The sequence below is a fragment of the Meleagris gallopavo genome, chromosome 1, assembly GCF_905368555.1.
Source record: "Meleagris gallopavo chromosome 1, MGAL_WU_HG_1.1, whole genome shotgun sequence".
NCBI classification, from domain to species: domain Eukaryota; kingdom Metazoa; phylum Chordata; class Aves; order Galliformes; family Phasianidae; genus Meleagris; species Meleagris gallopavo.
The window spans coordinates 72,637,857-72,659,933 of record NC_139404.1 but is presented as its reverse complement, the minus strand read 5'-3'; the positions used below and the strand labels follow the sequence as shown (position 1 = coordinate 72,659,933).

At 35.2% G+C, this 22,077-nt stretch overlaps 2 protein-coding genes across 7 annotated transcripts in view; one reads left to right on the top strand and one right to left on the bottom strand.

Annotated features, from left to right (window-relative positions):
* The window catches only part of FERRY3 (FERRY endosomal RAB5 effector complex subunit 3), a 23,662-nt gene extending 10,301 nt beyond the window's left edge, over positions 1-13,361 (bottom strand). For 4 of the 6 annotated variants that reach the window (XR_014885825.1, XM_010716383.4, XM_085233868.1 and 1 more), the window contains exons 1-10: positions 13,213-13,360; positions 12,362-12,556; positions 11,948-12,093; positions 10,413-10,594; positions 7,645-7,744; positions 7,433-7,554; positions 6,374-6,480; positions 5,458-5,655; positions 2,314-2,442; positions 1,123-1,191 (exon numbers count right to left, since the gene is read on the bottom strand). Coding sequence is in view for 5 of the 6 variants with exons in the window: in XM_010716383.4 (XP_010714685.1) it covers positions 1,123-1,191; positions 2,314-2,442; positions 5,458-5,655; positions 6,374-6,480; positions 7,433-7,554; positions 7,645-7,744; positions 10,413-10,594; positions 11,948-12,093; positions 12,362-12,539 (1,231 nt within the window). In the remaining variant the exon portion in view is untranslated. Of the gene's footprint in view, positions 1-1,122; positions 1,192-2,313; positions 2,443-5,457; positions 5,656-6,373; positions 6,481-7,432; positions 7,555-7,644; positions 7,745-10,412; positions 10,595-11,947; positions 12,094-12,361; positions 12,557-13,212 lie in introns of all 6 variants that reach the window. The other 2 variants (XM_085233849.1, XM_003202567.5) reach the window with 2 other exon arrangements.
* On the top strand, positions 13,340-22,077 carry RAD51AP1 (RAD51 associated protein 1). Its single transcript, XM_010716379.3, has 8 exons — positions 13,340-13,463; positions 14,933-14,982; positions 16,373-16,511; positions 17,059-17,168; positions 18,186-18,332; positions 19,402-19,548; positions 20,538-20,654; positions 21,396-22,077. The coding sequence occupies exons 1-8, from the start codon at positions 13,444-13,446 to the stop codon at positions 21,521-21,523; spliced, it is 858 nt and encodes a 285-aa protein (XP_010714681.1). The 5' UTR covers positions 13,340-13,443; the 3' UTR covers positions 21,524-22,077.

The following is a 22,077-nucleotide window of genomic DNA, read 5'->3' as shown; positions in this document are numbered from 1 at the left end:
ACAGATGTGGGAGGCGGAGATACCAAAAATGGATGGGTTAAAATAAAGGATACAAAAGGTCTAGGAAAAAGGGTAATTGGTTATATTACATACATGATACATACTAGAATGCAAAAGTATCAGTGGTTATTAGAAGTTAAAATAATTTGCAGCAATGGGATGATGAGTTACAGAGTTGGTTTTGAGAAGACACCTTAAGGGAAATTTTTCAAATCAGTTTTCATTTATCAAAGATAAAGAAGCAGTGAGAGGCAGTGAAATTCAGGTTTCTTCATGTTACCTTCTGTTGGAGAGCAAAATGACTAAACTGGAGTCAACAGAGAAGCAGGTATGTGATAGCCCTGCTGTTTCAGTCAACAGATAGGCATCTTTCTTTAAACCTATTTTCACTGGCAAGTCAAGATACCGTCTCTCCATTGGGGTATCTGGAGAATGGGTATATAGTCCTTCCTGCTGACAGCCAAGGAGGAAGTAATCCCAGCAGTGATCATCTAAGACTGCAGCAAGATTTTACCAGGATTTATCTGTTAAGGATCCAGAGTGGATTTATAATCCACTAACAAGATCTAAAACAACCATGAAAGCGATTTTAATAAGCCCTCATATTCACCAATGGGTTACATGGATTAATCTCCTTTCCTCTCAACTGTGCATTTATCTTCAAGCTCCTCCACAGCCTTCTTTACTAAAAATCACAGTATATTCTAAATCTACTTCCTTTTTTAGAGGAATGAATTCTTAAATTCAAAGATCAAAAATCAAATACCTTCTAAAATGCTTTACTGTATCTGAAAGAAAATAATTTGCTAGTATTTAAACTTCACCTTTTTCCAGGATCCTCAGAGATGGTCTTTTTTCCCCTCAAATTCTGAAAACAAATTTTAGGCATAGAGAAGTTAAGTGATTTGCCCCAACGTCATATACTGTGGTAGCAAAGCTGGGAATAGAAACCAGATGTCCTGACACCCAGTTCTCTGCCTTAGCCACAAGAACGTCCTTCTCCTTTGATTGAGGTCAACTCAGGTTTAGTTTATAATTTATGTTCTGAGTTTAGAGCTAAAAATACGCATCTATAAAACACAATTTGCTGTAAGAAGAGAGGGGAAATGGAATGGAACTCACCTTGTAAAATATTCGACTGGTTACGTTCAATATTCTTGGATTTATCTTCAATTCCACTATCTTTGCTTCCTGTATATAAATAAATAACACAAACATTAAATATATCACGTATTAATGTATTATCTGCTTTAGCATATAGGATGTATTGAGCTGATGTCTAGCTTAAATTTTCACCATAAAGTTAGAAAAAGTTGGGGGACAAACAGGAAGTGCTCTGTCTTCAATAAATGCTGAACTGAATCCTGAAACAAATTATTAGCTTTCTTCCTCAATCACCCTATTCAGACGAAAAGAAACACAATTTTCTCAAGCATAATACTCAAAGTTAACCCCATGACTACATAGTAGCTTGCTATTGCTTTTTAATTACGAATCTATTTTAAAAAAAAATTGTTCCTAATACTAAAAAATAAAATTTTAACAGAAATTTGCATGAATCATCACTATAAAAACAGCTTTCAGTATTTTCCTTAGACTACAGCAATTTGCAAGTCCCTAAGAGAACTTGTTTCTCTATGTACTCTTACGAATCTATTCACATTACTGGTGTATTTAACCACATAAGTAGTTGTCTGCAAAAAAAAAAAAAAAAAAAAATATCATGATGTACATGATGTTAAAGCAGTATTTGTACTCAGATGATTTCTCTGCCATTTGTAAGTATAACTGCAAAGTAAACCATTCATAAGGATTTAGTCAGCACTAAAGAGAATACAAATTCAGTGAATGCATTGTTCAATTTTAGCACTCATTTATGACGAGGGGAAAAAGTCAAAGCATGTATTTTACAATTTTTAAAGCTTTTCATTTACATAGAAAGAAAAAAAGTTAAGTAAAGTAAATTCCGTACTGTCATAGGCAGTTTAAATTGCAGAGGAAAGCATAATGAGCCTACACACTTTGCATATGGATCACAATGTGGGGCTGATTACAAGTATGATTAGAATCTAATGACTTTTTTTTTTTTTTAAAGGTATGTATGTAATGACATCAAAGACATCACATGGACCATGCGGACATGCAGTTTGCTAAGACAAAATTCCACACAGACTTCTTAACTTATAAACCAGAATATCACATTTTATAGATAATGTAACAGAATAAGAGCAAAACTAAGTTGCCCATAACAACAAATATTCCACTGATGACTATTATAGAGTAGTAAAGAAAGTAATTTTGGTTGTCACTGACCGTGATGCTTTTTTGACTTATTGCTACGCTGTGCTCTGGCCTTAAGTACAACCTTCTGGACAATTTCAAGTTGTTCTTGAATTCCAGGAAAATGAAAATCTGTGCATTCTTGGCAAACAGTTGCAAAATCTAGGAAAATAAACGATTTAAATCAATGTCACAGGGCTATGCTAGGTAATGTTACATAACTCAGTTCTAATGTTCAAGCAATGCTAGTTACAATGATAAATAAAAAATGAAAAATAAAACCAGATTAAAACAATATCACCAACAAAAAAACAAAGCTTTTGAAACAAAAGAATTACTTCAAAAAACAACACTCCTACTGTTCAAACAAAATCTATAAAAAAAATCCAAAAATAATAGCAGCAACATATGTTTTACTGTGCTTTAAAAACAACCCTTCAATCTGCGATGCTTTATTAAAACATATATAGATTCTTCCAACAGCAACTACTGCATTCCATTTTGTTTTGCAAAGTGACTGCTGTTAATTAAATTCATAAACAGTTCATCTGGAAATTTGGAAATACTATTCTTTCCTCTTCTGTTCTCAAAACTATGCTGTTCTCTGAAAGCAAAAGAATACCACCAGCTGAAAAGAGCTGCAAATCCTTTTTCCCAATAAGCAAGTCTGATGTCAGACTTAGTAAAGTTTATTAAGTTTGTAAGTTAATTTTTTATTTTTTATTTTTACTTTAAGTTAATAATTAGGTTCATAACATACTGCTCCTGTAAATGGTAATCTAAGCAATAAATCCTGATTTCTAGCCTTTTCTCCAAACAAGTTAGTGACTGCCAGAAAAAGCTATCAGCAGGAAGCTCAGCTAAAAAATTTTAACTTGCTTCCTTTTTTGAGGTACCTGCTCTAATCCTCTCTAAGTATGTAATATACCTTGATTACCTAAGGAGCTCCATATATTCCCATGAACAGGCTGTGACAGGAATAGGCAGGATATAAAGAAAATCTTCATATACCTTATGTATTGTCTCCAACATAAAGCATTTTTGAAATGCTTTACTAAATTCTGATAAATCAAAATTTACCAGAAATCAAGGTAAGAAATCAAAGGAAGAAACAGCTCATATTCAAAAAGACTGTTTTCTGGGTACATCAAAATAAAATAACACTAGGACTGAAACAACAACAGCAAAAAAGAAGTCTCTAGTACTTAAGCTGAAGTTAATTGTAGTCAACTGATTGAGTGTGCTATACTCACTTAAATCTGAGTTACAGCAGCCCTACAAAGTCCTAATGTAAGAGATTTGTGCCATAAATACCAAGTATGTGAAGAGACAACTCCTACGCCTTACAACAAAAAGCTGAATGATAGCAACATAGTGAAAGATCAGTTTTCCATGTGTCATAAGAAGCTCATTATAGCATCCTTTTCAAATCACACAGAGATTTGAGAGTCATTATAGCCAATCAAAAACAAAAGCTACTAGATTTGTGATCTTCTGGTTTAAAATAGAAGCAGAAAACCATTTTTAGTTTTCTACACTTTTGTAACCCAGAAATGTAAAGTACGCACACCATTACCTCTCTACTTAAACAACAGCATCAATATACTATCTAAAGGTCTTCTATATAGCATTTTTGCCCACATCATGAACCTTCAAACCTCCTAGTACATTTATGTCTTAAAAGGCCTTTTAGTAAGGAGAATGTTTTCAGAGTAGTCCTCTTGTAACAAATAATTTAATAGTTTAAAAGGAAAGTTTATTCTCAAATGTGTTTATTACAGATCTTCAATCAGAAGCCACTACTCTTAGCACACAGAGCATATAAAGCAATGTGGCAAGCATCAGTTGCTGCCTCAAGTTGTTTGGGGTCTTAGCATAACCAGATGTTCATTATTGATTTAAAGCAATATATTTGACTAGATTAGAGGAGAGAAACAATAGAGACATGAGAGAGACATGAAACATTCATTTCTGCAACATTTTTAATAAGAATGGTAGTGTGAAAGCTATGGAAATTGCTCAAAGTTAAGTTTGCCAAATTTCCTTTGGATCTAAACAAAATCAAAACATTCTGAGCATTATATTTTATAGATTGTTTGGTAGCCCCTTACTTTCTTCTGCTTTCTTCTCTGCTAAGGCTGCAGTACCTAATTTTGTATTTAGTGGTATTACTTAAACGCCAATATTCTCTTGATCACCCAAGATTTATGGCAAAACAAATTTTTGCAGTTCGTTAATAATTTAAATATGTAAGCAGTAATAATAATAATGATAATAAAAAACTAAGTAAAAACAAGAGCAAGCATGAAATAACACTTTGAGAATTAAGCAATTTGGAAATCACATACAGAACATATGCATCTGGTATTTTTATGGGCACACTTCCCTCTTCTGTTTTTTTGATTCCACAGTGTTTTCAGTTCGTATGAAAGCCTACTTTTTTCCTTCCTTTTCTCAAGAATAGACATGCTAGAAAAATGACAATTAATACTGTCTAAAGGTAAAAAGATATTTCAAATGTAAATTTTTTGGTATTAAACTTCAAGAAGATGGGAAGGTCTGTAATGTGGTTCACAGAATGCTTGAGCAATTCAAAATTGTAACAAGAACAAACAGGTGTTTAATTCACTTGCTTTCAAACATTCATCATCGCCTATTATTGGTGCACTTAAAATGGCTATTAATCAAGCTTTCCAAGAGCAGGCAAATACTACTCCTATTGTTCCTTTTCAATGGAACTTATGGTACTGGAAATATTTAAAGCACATGGCATTTTAACACATTTATTCATCAATTTTAGAACTATTTAATTGTTGTATTTGCAAATATGTTTTGGTATGATAAGTCGACGTAAGAGAGTTAGAAGACCCTACTGATAGTTAGCCAATCTACAGCAGGCAAATCAACATTAATCATTCTACTCTAACATCCTCCTTACTAAAAAGCAAAACCTAGGACAGAGATAAAGGAGTTAACAGCATATCAGAGTTCAAGCTACTCAGCAAAACTCTGTCCTCTATCTGCTTTTGCACTTGTTACTCTTTTGTAATACCACACATAAAACACTCGGTTCTCCAGCAAATTAATTTTACTGCACTTTTAGTGAGAGAAGACAGCAACTCTTTCAAGAGTCACATTGACTTTTAATGGCATGTTGTACTCCATTAGAGGACTCACCTCTTTTGATGCCGCTATATGAACTGATACGGTTATCTACCAATAAAACGAGGCCACAGAGAGAAGTTGAATAGAGAGACATTGCAGTTTGAAGTCTGTGAAGCTTTACTCCATTTCGATGATTACGTTTATGTTTACAGAAATCCAGCATATCAGCCCTCAGTAATCTCAAATTATGCATAGTCTTCAACTGAGCTCCTGTATGGAATATAAATGATTTTAATACAAACAATAAAGGATGAAACTCTGGATTGTTATTAAAATGCAATGAACCAAAATTTCCCCCTAATTTTTGTGAGAAAGACCCATAAGAGAAACATAACCAGTAATACACAAAGTTCTTAACCAAATGCATAATTTTATATGCATATCAGCAATCTTAAAAATAGAGTAAAAATGCAATATTGTAACAGAAAAGGCATATTTATACCTGAAATGAGACTTGTTCCCTGTGATAAAGCTAGAAATAAAAACTATTTGAGAGCAGTTAAAATAAAAAGTTTAAAAATCTTCAATGCATCAATGCATAAGCAATAGTAAAGTAAAATAAAAATAGTTTTTTTTTTAAATTAAACACCTATTATTCTAGGAATTGAATCAACACTCATACTTTTATTTTTTAATTGTTATGTGCTTTGATGTCACCATACTTTTCTTAATACTATTCACCTCAGCAGAGTGGATAAAAATTTGCTTTCAGAATGTTTTCCGTTAAGTATTTTTCAGATAGCTAAACTCTATTTAGTACGGTTTATGATGTACTGTTCTTTTCTTACATATGCAAACAACAAATACAAAATAATCCCAATCTGTATACAATACATTGACAATTAAATACTGTAAATAAGACATACACATATAATTCTCTAGCGTCTGTTATTATGTTTTGGCTTTGCTGTCAGTTTATTTTACTTACCCAAGTGAATAGTAAAACTTTCTTCTAAAAGTCTTTGCTCTTCATAAATTCTTCCATTTCCTTCTACAGATTCTCTCAATTGACTGGGCTGAACCTTAATTTCATCGCTAAAATAATAAGAAACCTACTGAGAAGTTTATAGTAACTGCTGTTCAACGACAACAATATTTCACAAATGCTATAAAAAAATTTCTCAGCCTGTGGAAATCAAGATACTAAACCTATTTTGAATGAATTACGTATTCGAAGTCCTGTCTTCCTGTCATGCTGCAATGAAGTCATCTGCTTACCAGCAGGAAGAGAAAACTTCAGTATTAGATTTATATTATCAGTCTTCTTTGTAAAATACTTTGAGACTGAACAACAAAAATACCTTAATGCCTAGTTACAATATAATGATAAGAACAGGAAATAAAAGAGAGGAATAGAGTAGAAGAACAAGGTGGTATGTCAGCAGAGGTTGAACCTTCTCACCAATATTCTGTTCAGTTTTGTTGTGATGCAACAGAAGGCAGCAGAGGGACAGTCTAAATGGTGCCTGACATGGAAGTGTGTATGAAGCATGTCACTGAATTCCTCCATGTGGAAAAAAATGCACCTCTTGACATTCATCGATGCTTACTGAATGTTTACGGAGACTAAGCAGTGGACATTAGCACAGTGAGGCAGTACACATTATGTTTCAACAGTGGTGACAGCAGCAGTGTGTCACCTCCCCGGTGCACATTTTTACAAAAGTGGCATGCATACTTTCTTTCATCAGTGGCAAAAATGCACAGCTAATGGTGGTGTCTGCTGAAAAACAAGAGTTTTTTTTGTAGGTGAGAATTCGCTTTATCAGATATAACTTTTTGTGTATGTTGCTCTGTGGAAATAAATAGGAGATATTACTTTTGGAAAGATCTAAGTATATGCATACATAAGCAACTATCTTTCTAACTCCATGCTTCTAGTTCCTCTATTATAGACATCCTATGCATTACTTCCATATGCATTAGAGACCTATAGTTCTCAGAACTCAACACAGCCTGAGGGAACAGCCACAGGGGAATTAAATACCTGATTGAACTGTTGTTGGGATTCTTTAGGTCCTGATGAAGTTTTATCACCCATTCCTGATATTCCTGCTTCTGGATAGCAGTAGATTGTTTTAATTCATTGGTCCATTTGTTCTCCAAATCCTAACAAGAAGACAGTAATTTGAGTGTTTTGAGTCCTCTTTTTAATGCAATTATATACGTGATGTTTTATAATTTATAAACTTAGTTTACCTGCTGAGATTCAAAATGCCGAGCTGCTAATGAATTGACATCTTGGTCTGTTAGAGATTTCCCTAGTTCCTGCATCACCTTATCCATTTCTGCTCCTTGTCTGAAAGGGAAGCAAATGCAGATTTATAACAAGTAACATTTTCAATAAACTAGCAGAGGAACAAGCACCGTTGTTGATAACTATCACTGATCAGTTCTATCAGTCAGGTAATCAATGCTAATCATAGGCCCAAGGTCATCCATTTGCGTCAGGGCAATCCCAAACGTAAACACAGGCTGAGCAATGAGCGACTGTATTGAGAGCAGCCCTGTGGAGAAGGACTTGAGGGTATCAGTGGAAATAAAAATAAGCTGGTATTATGCACTTGCAGCCCAGAAAGCCAGTTGTATCCTGGGCTGCAACAAAAGATGAGTAGCTAGTGGGTCAAGGGAGGTGATCATCTCCGTCTATTCTGCTCTCATGAGATCCCACCTGCAGTACTGCATTCAGCCTGCAGCATGAGGAGGATGCAAACCTGTTAGAACAAAACAATCAGAGGGGTGGAGCACCTCTCCTTCTTCAAGGAGACTATAAGAGATGGGGTTTTTTTCAGCCTCGAGAAGAGACGACTCTACAGAGACCTTATAGGAGTCTGCTAGTACTTAAAAGGATCTGCAAGAAGTAAGGAGAAAGACTCTTGAACAGGGAGGAGAGAGACAGAAAAAGAGGTAAAGGTTTTAAAAGTGTAGATTGAGATTTAAGGAATAAATTCTTTACTACAAGCACGGTGAAGCTCTGGAATAGTTTACCCAGAGAAGGTGTGGAAGTCTCCACTATGGAAGTATTCAAGGTCAGGCTGGATGGGACTTTAAGCAGTCCAATCCAGTGGAAGGTGCACCTGGTCACTGTAGGGGGAGGAACTAGATGATACATAAGGTCCCTTCCAACCCAAACCATTCTATGACTTTACATAAAACTCAACATAGCTGAAAGATATATCATGTAGTACTTTAACTACCTGCTCTTTTTGGAATCAGAATCCACACATTTCACATTTGCCTGTACATATGTCAGTTTCTCCATATTAATATCTGGGTCACTTTACTATCCTTATCATTAGGCAGATTTTACTAATACATGAACTAACTGCTGAAATTCAGTTATAGTGTTTCTTTTCTACTGTTCTACCAGATCACAGAAAAATCAGCAAGACTTACCAGCAGAAACAACCCTTTACACAAGGGCAGGGGATGTATAAGACAAACATATTTGAGAAATCCAATGAGGACTGTACTACAGTGCAGTGAATTAAGTGCATTTTATAGTAGCTACTTTTTATACAACTATTTTATCCAAGAATAATGGAAATGTCACTGGACATAAAAGAAAAAAAAAGCCTTCACAAACGAACAAACAAAATCCCCAAAGGCCTAAATGCTCAGTCCCAGAATCTGAAGAAAATTTTCCTTTTACTGAAAGCAGTTAAAAAAACTAGTTATCTCAAAATTCAGATTAGGAGCATACATATTTTCAATTTAAAATAGCTATCACGTTTTTAAAAAGCAAGTCCTGTTTTGTCTTGTTTTTTTTTCCAAATAAAAATGAATTGGACAGTCCAGAATATGTAACAAGTAAAATTTCCCAGCTAGATGCTATAATGCAAACATAACTATTGTTTTGAAATAAAATTTCTTTTGCTTTGTTCCCTTCCAAACACAAATGATGCAAACGTAATCACCAAGAAGTAGACTAAACACACTTATTTTTAATATCCAGATAAGTTTCCAGCTCTTGCTGTATTCAAAAATGGGCACTGGAGCTAATGAACAGTCCTGCTATCAGCTGTTCATCCAAATACCTCATCTCTCCGTCATCTTCCAAATTTCCTGGCTTCACTTTGTCTTTTATATTCACCCTAGTATTCAGAAATAAATAGATCTAAATACATAAATACATCTATTTATTAAGTTGATGGTCACAAATTCCAAACCACCTACATAGAACATTACCTGCACTCACAGTTGAGCTGCATGCAATTAATGCTATTAAGTGCTCTCTCTTCTATATAAATAGTCAAGAAGAGTTAACAATCCACAAAAAAATAAAAACTTAAAAAAAAAAAATTATGCTTATACACATTACTGGAGACTTTCATCCCTGAATTAGAGATATGTAAGATTTGTTCTGGAGGTACATTAGAAATAAACAGAAAAGCTACATAAGTAGGTATACATCATATAAAAGGAGCTTAAAAACAAAAATAGTGCTGCTTACAATGCTAAAACATACCTGTTTCGAATATTTTGGTATTTCACAAGCATTGCCAGCACTTGTATCTGGCATTTATAACATCCTGCAGTGCGTATTCTCCCCCTTGTGGGCAAAGCAGTCATCTGCAACTTTACAATTTTAGGGAAGTCGGGATCCCACACAGACTTAACTACTTTCTAGAGTTTCTGAATTGAAGTTCATTCAGTTCCATTCCTCCTTCTTTCATCTGGTGGAACTTTCAATTTCTCATTTAAATTACAATAAAGGCAAAATAGGGTACATACTTATACTTCGTTTAATAGGCATCCTAAGCACTTATTTATAGAACAAATCAACACCATCAAAAACTTACATTACTCAGATAACCTTTTCTAATTCTCAGTGACCAAGTAGAATGGAAGATAGCTGACCCTAGTAATATAGTCTAAGTATTTATTACACGCTTAAAGACAGAAACATAAAACTGGTGGTGTACACCTGTATTTGGTATAACAATAAAATAAAATATAAATAATACCTTTCCTGTAGTTTTTTCAGTTCCACATCTCTTTCATTTATTAATTCTGAGATGCTAACAAAATAATTGTGTTCCAGGTTTAACAGTGTCTCAGAAGCTGGAGAATGTATCAGATCATGATAAACATCTGCAAAATCTTCGTCCCAGCTGTTTTCTTCAGGTTTTGCATACTCTAATGTTGTCTAAAAATTATAAAAGATACGTCCTCAAGGGTTCCAAATGATTTAAAATAAAATGTCTTATAATGGTGGCACAAAACCAACATTCATTCTGATGTATATCCTTCAACATACATGAACTATGTCTTTCCTAATTTGAGTCATCTGTACTCTGGCTTAACTATTATTTTCTCTTTTCCCATATACTTTCTTTTTGAGAGCAACCAACAGCAGAAGCATTTGGATTACAGAGAGGAATAATCAATTTTCAGCCACCAACCAATTGCAAAGAAGAAAATTTAGCACTTTTTTTTTTTTAATAGTACCTTAAAATAATATCTGTACAATATTTCATCATTTGATGAATTTTAGATTGGGTTCAAAACACCAGCTATGAAAACAAAAATCTTTTATTAGAAAGGAGAACCAATTGTTGATATCAACAATGATTTCAGAAAAGCAATTTTTACTGAACAAAGAATGACCCAAACGTCAATTCAGCAAGCTCTTTTATACTGAAACACTCCGTATATTCTTACATACCAGTGTAATCTGATAAATGTAGCTGATATATTGAATAATAAGTTAAGGAATATCAAAAGACAGTATAATCCTAATCCTCGCACAGAGACAAGCTCTTAAATAGTCTGCCTAACCTATTCATTTCTTCAGAGAAAAAGAGGGTAAACTCCTTGTTTCATCACATTCCTATGCTCCCCAATTAAAAAAAATTCCTTTGTAAATGTTTGGCTAATTTCATTTTGTTGATGTTCATTAAGGCAGTCATTTTTTTTTTGCCAATTTTCTTTATAGTGGACACATATTCCCGCATTTTCCCACAATATTCTTCACTCTTCCATGACAAGTCAGGCCCTCAAACTTTTCCACAATAGCTGCAGTTTCTGTCATGCTTTTTTCTCTCCATGAGGACTCCTCCAATTCCTCTGCATTCCTCTTTTTTGAAGTTTAAACACAAAACAGATAGCCAAGAGTACAATGCTCATATGAACTCAGAAAATGAGCTGAAAACCACATACCTCCTCTTTGGAGTCCTCATGGATATTTTTGCAATTTATTATCTTCTGATTTGATTCTAATGCACTGTAACCCATACATCCACTTCTGTTTGACTGCAAATATCTGTTTTACCTTTCTGTTTTGATTTTATAGCTCAATTAAATTTTTGCCAGTAATGACATAAATTCAGGAAAAACCTGATAAAGAACTTCAGTATAAAAGGGAAAATTTACAAGAATTCATCAGTAAAAATGAATTTCAGTGCAATTTTGCACCTTTGCAAAAATGATTATTTGAGTATACGTGCACATACACTCACAAAACAAGTTCTGAATATTAATTTTTCAGCCTTAATCTTACCTCTTTATAAGCTTTAGCCCAAGTATCTGCCAGCTGGTTTATGTCTACTTCTCCTGACTTCACAGCTTCCAGAGCCATTTCAGCTTCTCTATCATAACCTTTTATAGTTTCATCTTCTATGAACTTATTAAGGGATTGCTTCAAGTCTTTTATAACAAGAAGAGAACATTACGTCAACAAAACCACATCAGTGGAATACCAGTAATCAAGTAGGAAACAAAGTTTTTTCTGAAAAGCTTTCATTTGGGCATCATACTTGCTCGTACTGATAGCCATATTCACAAACGTTTTGCTGTTCTTGTTTTTAATTAAAAAAAAACAACACTTTTTTTCAGTACTTGTTTCTTAAAGTATCTTGTAAAACATTTATGGGCATTGATATTTGACACGAATTAAAAAAAAAAAAGTTCTTACCATTTTCTACAAAACATGGCAGATTGTGCAGAAGCATTAGACGCCCATGCAAATGACTAATATTCTCTTGCACAGGAAATTTGAGAGGAACTGTAAGCACAAAATGTTGATTTCCAGCATTGAGTGTGTAAACATAATCTCTCTCTCCAGCACAGGCCTTTCCTCTATTAGGCTTCATCTTCTTGAGTTCATTTCCTGCAGTAGCAATGAAAACAGCAATAATTACATTCTCATAAAATAAATGAATAAATAAATGCACATGTCTTTGTTAATAATTTACAATTTCTAGCATGAAAACTTTTAATCCTGCATTTTTCATTGGTGTTCATCTCAGCACTGGATTCCAAACACACAGGTAGTAGCTGTAAAATGAACACCAATTTCCAGAACACTGAGTTATTCCAAGCTGGGATTGAGCGCATTAGGGTACTTACTTTCAAGAATTACAGTATAAACCTTGTGACTAAAACTCAGAACCAAGACAGAAGAAAAACACATAAAAAGCTATCTTTAACTGAGAAACTGTAACTGCAGCTGTGGTTACTGAAAACGCAAAGTTGGTGACAGAGGGGAAGAGGAGAAGGGTCTGCAGTAACGTGTTCCCCGGGCGAACAAAGCCCTTTGCCCGGCTGCGAGGCAAGCTCGTTCAGCCACGCGACTGCAAGGACCAGGTGCGAAGGTACGGCACAGGAGGGGCGGCCCGGCCGACAGAGCAGACGAACGCCGCACCGGCTCCGGAGCGGTCTCACCAAGCTGAGGGGCGCTGGGCGACCGGTGCAGGGCTGACAGGGACTCGGGCCGGCGCCCTCGTATGAAAGGCAGGAGTGACTTCCACCGTCCTCATCTCTCACCTGGATTCCAGACGAGATATTCGATTTTTCTGTACGGGAAGTGCCGACGCCAGGACCTCTTCCTTTCCCTTCAGTAGCTTCTCATCCGCAGACGCAGATTCGACGTCGTAGAACCGGCTGCCTCCACTCCGCCTCCCCGTGACGAATGTGCAATTCTGCTGGCATCAGAAGAGGAGAACGGTGTCGTCAACGGCGCGCGTCTCTCGCGGCCGACGCCGGCTGCCCGCGGCGATGGCGGGGATGGTGCGGAGGTGTGTGACGTAGCTCAGGTCGGGTCCGGCCGGGCCGCGCGGACGGGATGAGGGACACGAGCGCGTGTTGCGCGGTTCGGTAGCCGCCGTGCCTCCCGCTCCTCGGGGCGCGGAGGCGTTGGGAGTGTGCGCCGAACGGCGCCGAGCGATTTTTCTTCGAAAGCGTCTGGCGCGCGCGCTGCATCTGCCCGTCGCTTGCGTGACGTCCACCCCGCTCTCCTCTGTCGTCTGTTCTGCTTCACCTGTTCTTTTAGGCGAGATCTTTTCTGTGGGCTGCTGCAGAGCGAGGCTTGTGGGCGGTTTGGCGACGTTTCTTCTCTAGCTGAAAGCACGAGGCTCTTCCTACAGTAGGAAAAAAAACTGAAACACAAAAAGTAGGCAGCAGCCGTGCTTCTGTCCATCAAAGAGCTTGTGCGCGCAGGTGGTAGCTCTCAGAGGGGCTCTGAGAGGCGGTCACACACCTCATGCAAAGGGGCCCTCTGGGTAGAGAAACACCTGCACTGGTAGCAGTGTGGCACGGTAAACCATGTAGAACTGCATGGAAAACACACCTTGAGCATCTGAAAGTGACAAAGGAATTGAATAAATCTCTGAGAATGTGTGTGTGTGTGGGTGTGTGTGTAAAAATACCGTGTTTCCATAAGGAAAACAACAAAAACACAAAACACTTATTTAGGAGCTATTCAGGCAAGGAGATGAATGGATTGAGAGTAGTGCTGCAGAGGATTGGGAGTGTTTGTTGGTGAAAGACCCAACATGTGTCAACAGTGTGCAATTCCAGCCTAGAAGGCCAGCTGTAACCTGGGCTGGGTCAAAAGAGGGGTGACTAGCAGGGCAGGGAAGGTGATTGTTCCCCTGTGCTCTGCATCATGAGGGCCCATCTGGAAAACTGTGCTGATGCTTGGGGCTCCCAGCAGGAGAAGGATGAAGAGCTGTTGAAGCAAGTCCAGATGAGGGCCGTGAAGATGAGCAAGCCTGGAGCACCTCTCTGTAAGGCAGTTTCAGGGGGCTTGGCTTATTCAGCCTGGGGACAAGAAGACCCTATAGCAGCCATCTAGTACCTAAAGGGAACCTACAACAAAACTGGAAAGGGACTCTCAGGAGGACAAGAAGAAACAATTTTAAACTTAATGAGGGTAGGTTTAGTTGAATATTAAGAAGAAATTCTTCACTATGAGGGTGGTGGGGCACTGAAACAGGTTACACAGAGAAGCTGAAGTAGGCTAAATGGGCAGCCTGATCAAGTGGAGGTGTCCCTGTACTTGGAAGGGGTGGTTGGAACAATCCCTTCCAACCAAGCTATTCTATTATTACTCTTAGTAACCATATTGTTTGCAACAGTTACACGTTACACATGTATTTGGACATACATTGCTTTTCTCCTTATATACATGATTTAAATCAAATCAAGAATTAGCTAGTAAGGATTCTCAATATGAAGGGCTTAATGCTGTGTTCTTTTGCTACAGGAACAGGAAAATTGTTAATTATTCAGAATTTGGGGATTTTGAAGATGGTGGTAAGTGATGTATTTCTGTACATAACTGAAATGCCAAGCACGAATGCCACAACCTGAAGCATCAGCTTTAGTGTTCTTCTTTTTTGTAACTTAGTTAAGTGACAAGGCTATTACTTTTTTCAGTGGATGTAAACTGAGCACATTGTTAAAAATCCTGATTCAAGAAGAATATGATTTCTGTAAGCCAGAGCATAACAGCAGTTTGCCAGGGATCTGTTGAATGCACTGTGTCTTTTGATTGCAGGAAAATGTTTCTCTGCCTGCCTCAGTTTTCAAAGAGTTACTTGTTCCATGTCCTCCTGATGATCATTTCACAAGTCTGCATATCAGAATATAAAGAGAGTTATGTAGTTAGCTGTGCACAGATCTGACATTTCTCATGGAGGTCTGTGTCTTAAAGGATTTTAGATAAGGATTTAGCAATCAAATTTTGAGTTCTGTTGGTAAGAAAAATAGATTGCAGGCTATTTGTTGTCGTGACAGTCCTCCTTTACTTCTAACCCCTAATGGGTATTGCATATGAATTTATGAATTTGGATTCGCTTTTTTTTTTCTTTTTCCTGTGCTATTTGTCAGTTTTTGGTATCCATTGAATGTTTTGAAGTGATAGGAAGGGGAAGGAAAAATTTAATGATGTTGAAGATCTCTTGTAAGTCACGTGAGTTAATGCAGAGTCTTAGTTTCATGAGTTTAAATGTGGTTCATAACTTTTCTTATTTTTTTTTAAGTGATCACTTGTAATAGTAAAAAAAAAAAAAGGTTGTTTTCTTCTGTCTCTTAGATTTTTTCTCTCAGAAGGGATCATGTATCTGTTCTATGGCATTTAGAATATGTATTTTTCCTTATTTTGCACTGTGAACTGCATTGTAATTGGTCAGAAGAAACTTAGTTTTCATAGCTTCAAATATTCTCAGAAAACTGGAGAATGTGTTTTGTATTTGGTGAGAGGCATTATGAGAAGGCTAGAAAATAGGAAGCAGTCTACATTTCTTGTGAATGGGAGGCATTAATGTAATTAATTTCCAAAACACCAAGACTCTAAAACTAATGAATGACACTGATTGCTATTATAATTGATTATTATTTAGTGTTTCAAAAGGTGAAACTTGCAGCTATTGAGAAACTCAACACTGAACCATTAGTCACATATTGTTAATATAAATTTCCTTTAACACAGATGCATAAGAGGTCTTGTTATATTTTCATTTAAATTGCATTGAAGAACAGTAGTTTTACACTTGTCTCTTTACTAACAGATTTAATTTCAGAAAGGTTGTGTATTTTGTATTTTCAGTATATGATGAAGTTGAGTTGAGTGACTTCTTTTTGACCACATAGAAGAATATACAGAAGGAAAATTAATTAAAGCTTGTTAATATCTTCTACATAGATGAAGACTTTGCATGCATAGCTGCACCTTTGACAAAAAAATCCAGAACACAACCTAAGGAACCAAAAAAGGAGAAAAAGAAGAAGCAAAAAACACGAAAAGAATTGACTTCATCGCAAAAAGAATCATCTATTGGAAGGTAAGAAAAATTGAAATGTGGTTTACTATCTTTGTAATAGGAACCTAGACTTACAAAACAGTATTTTTTTTTCCTATAGCTTTATGCATTTGAGAATGAAGACTCAGAATGTTATTTTAAGAATTAGAATGTTAAGAAAGTACTGCAATAAATGAGAAAGTGTTGTTGTTGTTGTTGTTGTTGTTTTTACCCTTTATCTTCATTAAACACACTACACATTGTATTTTTAGGGACAGTCTTTTGTGCATATCTCGGATGTGATATATGGTTTTTATGACTATTATTTTATAGAAGTGGAAGTCAAGAGACGGATGATGTTTGCTTTGTTTTCTCTTGTAATAATACTTTTAAATATATTGTGGTTTTAATATCAGTAGATACTTTCTTTAAGTCTTTTCTGAAACTAATTTGTGGCATGATATTTGATAAAGTACATATTGAAATATTAATTTCTGTAGAAATATTGATATTTAAATTCTTGCAAGTCAGAAATAGCTTAGTGACTCTTGTCTCATTATACTTTTATTTTGAATGTTTGTTTTTTCAGTACATCCTTGGGTGATAGTTTCTGTGAAAGGGATTTGAACGTTACCGTGGCCTTGTCCATTGAAGAAAAATCAGCAAATATCCACGAAGTGCAGAATTCAAAAGAACAAGGTTATTGTACAGTTCAGTGCACTATTCTGTTTATATGTGCTGAACTCAACGTGACTTGTTTTATAAAAAAATAGATTGAAAGTCATGCTTTTTTTTAAGATGTCATGATAAGGAAATGTGAATTTCTAGGTGGTACCTGTCTTCTTATGTTATTAGTTTTTACTATGAGAAAAATAAATCCCCTATAAGATCTTTTGAATAGGTTGTTTAGAGAGAGATAAAAATTTTATTTTCATTTCTTAATAACTTGCATTTTTATAATGTCAAATATTACTATTCTATATTTTTTAAATTTTATTTTCTGGATACCTAAAACAATAAGAATATTCAATCAGGAGATAGGAGACTTGTTTTTCCAACTGCAGTGTAGACAGCAAACTTTTAGGTGTTTTCATACTCTGTCTTTTCAGAAATAGCACTTAAATTCACATTTAAATACATTTCTCTCATTTTTTTTTCTCGTGTTTTCTGTTTTTCAGTTATGTGGGGAAAAAGAAACTGTCTATATTTTAAAATATGCTAAATGTTGAGGAATTTAGAAGTCCTAACATTGGAAAAAAACTACTCTGAGTAATTATTTACAGATCACTAAATATCTGGAAGAAACAACAGACACAGTGTTTTCAGATGATGAGTTTATTTGCTTTTACAAGAAGCAATGCTTACCCTCAATTTCTTAATGTGTCTGGAATATGTAAGCATCAGATAGATGTGTCCGAAACATTTGCTGTGCCACTGGAAACTTTTTCATATTTCTGATTTTATTTTGGCTTTCTGTCCTTTAGTTAGTTTGATTACAGATAAACACTGATCACTTTTACTACCAGAAAGTACAGTTTGATCAGTTAGAAAAGTAAAGTTAGAATGTCATAAAAACAGGTACAGATAATATGCTTCTCTAATGGTGTACTTTAGAAAAACAAAAAAGAATTCAGAGCCTTAAGACTCAAATACCTGCTTCTCTTTGAGCAGAGTTACTATGAATTTGGGTTAATTAGACCACCTTCTGTTTTCTAGGTTTCAGTCAGGTTCTAGATGATGACATACCTACGAATGGCTGTAGGCAAAGGAAAGCATTTAAAGCTTTCTCTCATCAGAAGTTACTGACCATTGACAGCTGTGACAGAGAGCATGTTACTGACTCTGAACCAGTGACTGTACCAGGTGAGTTGTCAGTAAACATCCTTTGCTTAGATGTGTATTGAATGTGATTACTTACACTTAGGTTATATGTTCATTGAAACACATACTACTTTTTTATCTTTCCTTCCTCTTTACTGAAATGTTTTAATACTAGTGATATCTGAAGTGCACTTGGACACTAAATCTAGACACTGGGGCTTTTTTATACACATTCCCTAAACTGCCAAAAATAATCCACTTCTCTATGTATGCTGCAGTATGTCAGAAAATCATTTTTTCTACCCACACTGTCCGGGGAAAAATGGTCTCTTGAAAGAGCCTCTGTTCATTTTTGCAGTTGTATTGCAGAGAAGTATCGCATGTTCTTCATCACAGTTCTTTAAGTGTTGGCTTTATCTAAGCTTATTAAAGAACAAAGTAGTCTTCCTTCTTTCCGTTATCAACTCTCCAAAAACCTTACTGCATCTGGTTGTAGGTCAGTAAGATTCCAGTAGGATCTAATTAATGAATGTCTGTAGCTCTCTCTCTCTCTTATTCCCCAGTAGTTGACTTGTCTCTATCCAGTCTTTATCCATTACAGAAAGCTTACTGGAAAATATTTCTAAAATTATCAGTTAAATAAAGTATTTGGAGAATAGTCCAGATATTCCTACTTGGAATTTATTCCTAAGATTTGCTAGTGCATTTTTAAAAAAAATGTTTAAATAATAAATGTGTAAAATCTTTCCTGCAGCTGAAATTTGACTTATTTTTCTTCCTCAAATATTTGTGAACAAAATTACGTGAAAATCAGAGGCTCTGACAGAGTTTACCTTTTTCATCTAGCACATGGGGATTTCTTTTAACTGATAATTAAAAACTGTTAATTGCATTTTATACCAGTGTTGAAATATTGAAATACAGGGAGCGATATCTGTAAATGCAGAATGTTTTATGGTATTTCCTTCACATTTCATCATATATATATGTTTTACTATATTCTTGATATACCCTGATTCTTCACATTCAACATGAGATTAGAAGACTCTAGCTAGAACAATAGTAAATTCTATTTCCTCTAACGAGTTGAGATCGTTTTTCCTTGCTATAGATGACGAATCAGAAGAAAATTCAGATTATAGTGAAAGTAATGATGAAGACTGTGCTATGGAAAAGATGAAAATCAAAAGAAATAAAAAAGAAATAAAGAGGCAGACTGGAAAACAAAAGATTCCTAAATCTGAGAATAATACTACTGGTAAGTTTCTACTATGAATTTGAAATACATTTGTTTTAGTATAAAGATTCCTTTTGTTTTAATCCATACCTTTCACAATAAATATTCCATGTTTGTTTGTTTGTTTGTTTTGATATTCATAATCATTTTTCTTATTTAAAAACAAAGTATTTTAAAAGGGACCTGCAGTGCCAGATAAAATAGGCTGACAAACTGACTCTACACAGTTAAGGGAAATGGAGATGACAAAAAATCTGAAGGAAAAAAAGCTTTAAAATAAACAAACACTGCTTACAATAAAAACAGACAAAACTGAATAGACAGAGTTCATTTCTTTTTAAAAAAACAACAACAGCATTTAAGAAAAGGCTAAATAGTATTGAGTGATATGAAGACTTAAATACATATATACAATTTCAGAGCTTGTTCTTGCAGTTGTTGTATGTAATTGCACATGTAAGTCTTTAATCTAAGGACAGCCAAACAATGCTAGTGCTAAAAACTGTTTGGAGAAAATGTTAAATATTCATGTCCTTCAGACTTGAATTTTTCTCTGTATTGCTAACAAAATGTAGTTTTACCTAAGAAGTGTAAGAAAATTCTTACTGTCATGTTAATCCTGTCTGACTTGATAATGTGTTTCAATTTCAGGCATGAATTTACGTAATTTAGTTTACATTTAGTTTTAATTGTGACAAGGAATGGTTTGTTTTATGTAGCTGACACAAGAACCTTCCCTCTTAGCAATTCAGTATCTGGAATATCTTTAACAAGAAATAGTTGCAGTGCTTATTAACAAACCTGGGTTGAAATTCCAGAGTATAAGTGTAACTATTTAAATATATGTTGTTGGTTGGAAGACATGATTGTCTATTAACATCTACGTTCATTTCACTCAATTCAGAGAGGTCTTGCAGTAAAGAGATCTATCATCTTATACAGTGCAATGATTTCTCAGTAAAAGTGTCTTTCCAAACTTTTATTTTTATCTGTATTTACTCCTTCAAAAGTAATGAAACTAAAATCTGAGCAAACACAAAAGATGTCCACGTCTTCAGAACCAGTTGGAAGGCCTTTACATACATCAAGTCCTGTAACAAACAAGAAGCCCAAATGGGAACCACCAGGTACATTACAGTTTGTAACAGATAGATCTGTTGTCTTAAGTTTTTAGAAATGCCTCCTAAAAGCACCCAAACAAATAAACCATATTTCTGAACAATGACTGCCTTCCAGAGCATAGATCAAATTGTGAGCAAGAGATTGTATTGTGTCCCTTTCTTGCTTATTAAGAGTTTTCTTTAGCTCTGGTATGTGCTGTGTTGTTTTGTATTCTAAAATAATATTAGAAATATGTTTGACTGTTTTAACTGCTTTAGTAAGATTAATGGTTAGGAGTTTTAATGTTTTAGGATGTTTAAGCATACTGCTGCTGACTCCTTATTCTTACTTTCCTTCATATTCCTTTTCTGCACACGTTTCTTTCCTCTTTGACTCCTGTCTCTGAAACATTCTTTTCTCACTTGGCATTGTGTTCCATTGTGTGATTGCAGAACACCTGAAAATGCACAGTAGGCTAGGCACAGTTTTTCTGTGCCTGTCCAATGCCATGTGGTGCTACTGGTCTGATGCGTTGCTGGTTATTTAAAAATGTGTACTATGCCTGCTACTTTGACTCCCAAATGGATTGGTTCTTCATGAACATGCTAATTTTCTTGTACTTTCATGGTATGTTGTTCAGTTCTTCTTGCAGTGCCTTTAGAATACCTTTTTTTTCCGCTCTGCTTTGAAAGCTATGAAAAGATTAGGTTTATATGATTTTTTTTTTTCGGCGTTCTTAAAACTTTTTGTTTTGAAATTATTTTCAGCTGCAACAGGAACAAGTAACAACTCTATGAAATATGCTTCAGTTAAATCACCTACTCAGTGCCTTAGGCTTGGCCTTTCCAGACTTGCAAGAGTCAAACCACTGCATCCCAATGCCACCAGCAGATAGGTGGTCAGTGACAAGGTGCCATGTGAAGGACTGTATTCAGGAAAGACTTGGGAATGTATTTTGTGTATAATTAGAGGGTGGAAAACCACTGAGCAACAAAAGCTTCACGACATGGTTGGTTTTCTAGGACAGTTGTTTAGTACGCTTCTAATATTACAGAGTTTTATTCTGTAAAATGCTAGGCATCCTTAAGTGCTACTGCATAATGTTATTTAATCAAGGTGATATCTGGGTCACCAACCCATTATGGGTTATACTCAAAGATACAGGTATATAATCTAGTTCTCTATGTGAACTCAGCATTAAAATAGTCTAACCAGCACTATGTCAATTATGGAATTCTATCTCAAATAGTTTCTTTAATACAAGTGAAAGTGATGTTTTAAATGTATTTCTTGGAAGACTTAAGCCATCACTTTTATCCCCACTTCTTCACTTTCAGAATTTCTTAATATCTTAAATGTGTTTTAAATTGCTTTTAAAATGTATTTTAGGTAGAATTGTATTTAAAATGTATTTTGAAAAAAGTAAAATAAAATATATAGTCTAATTAA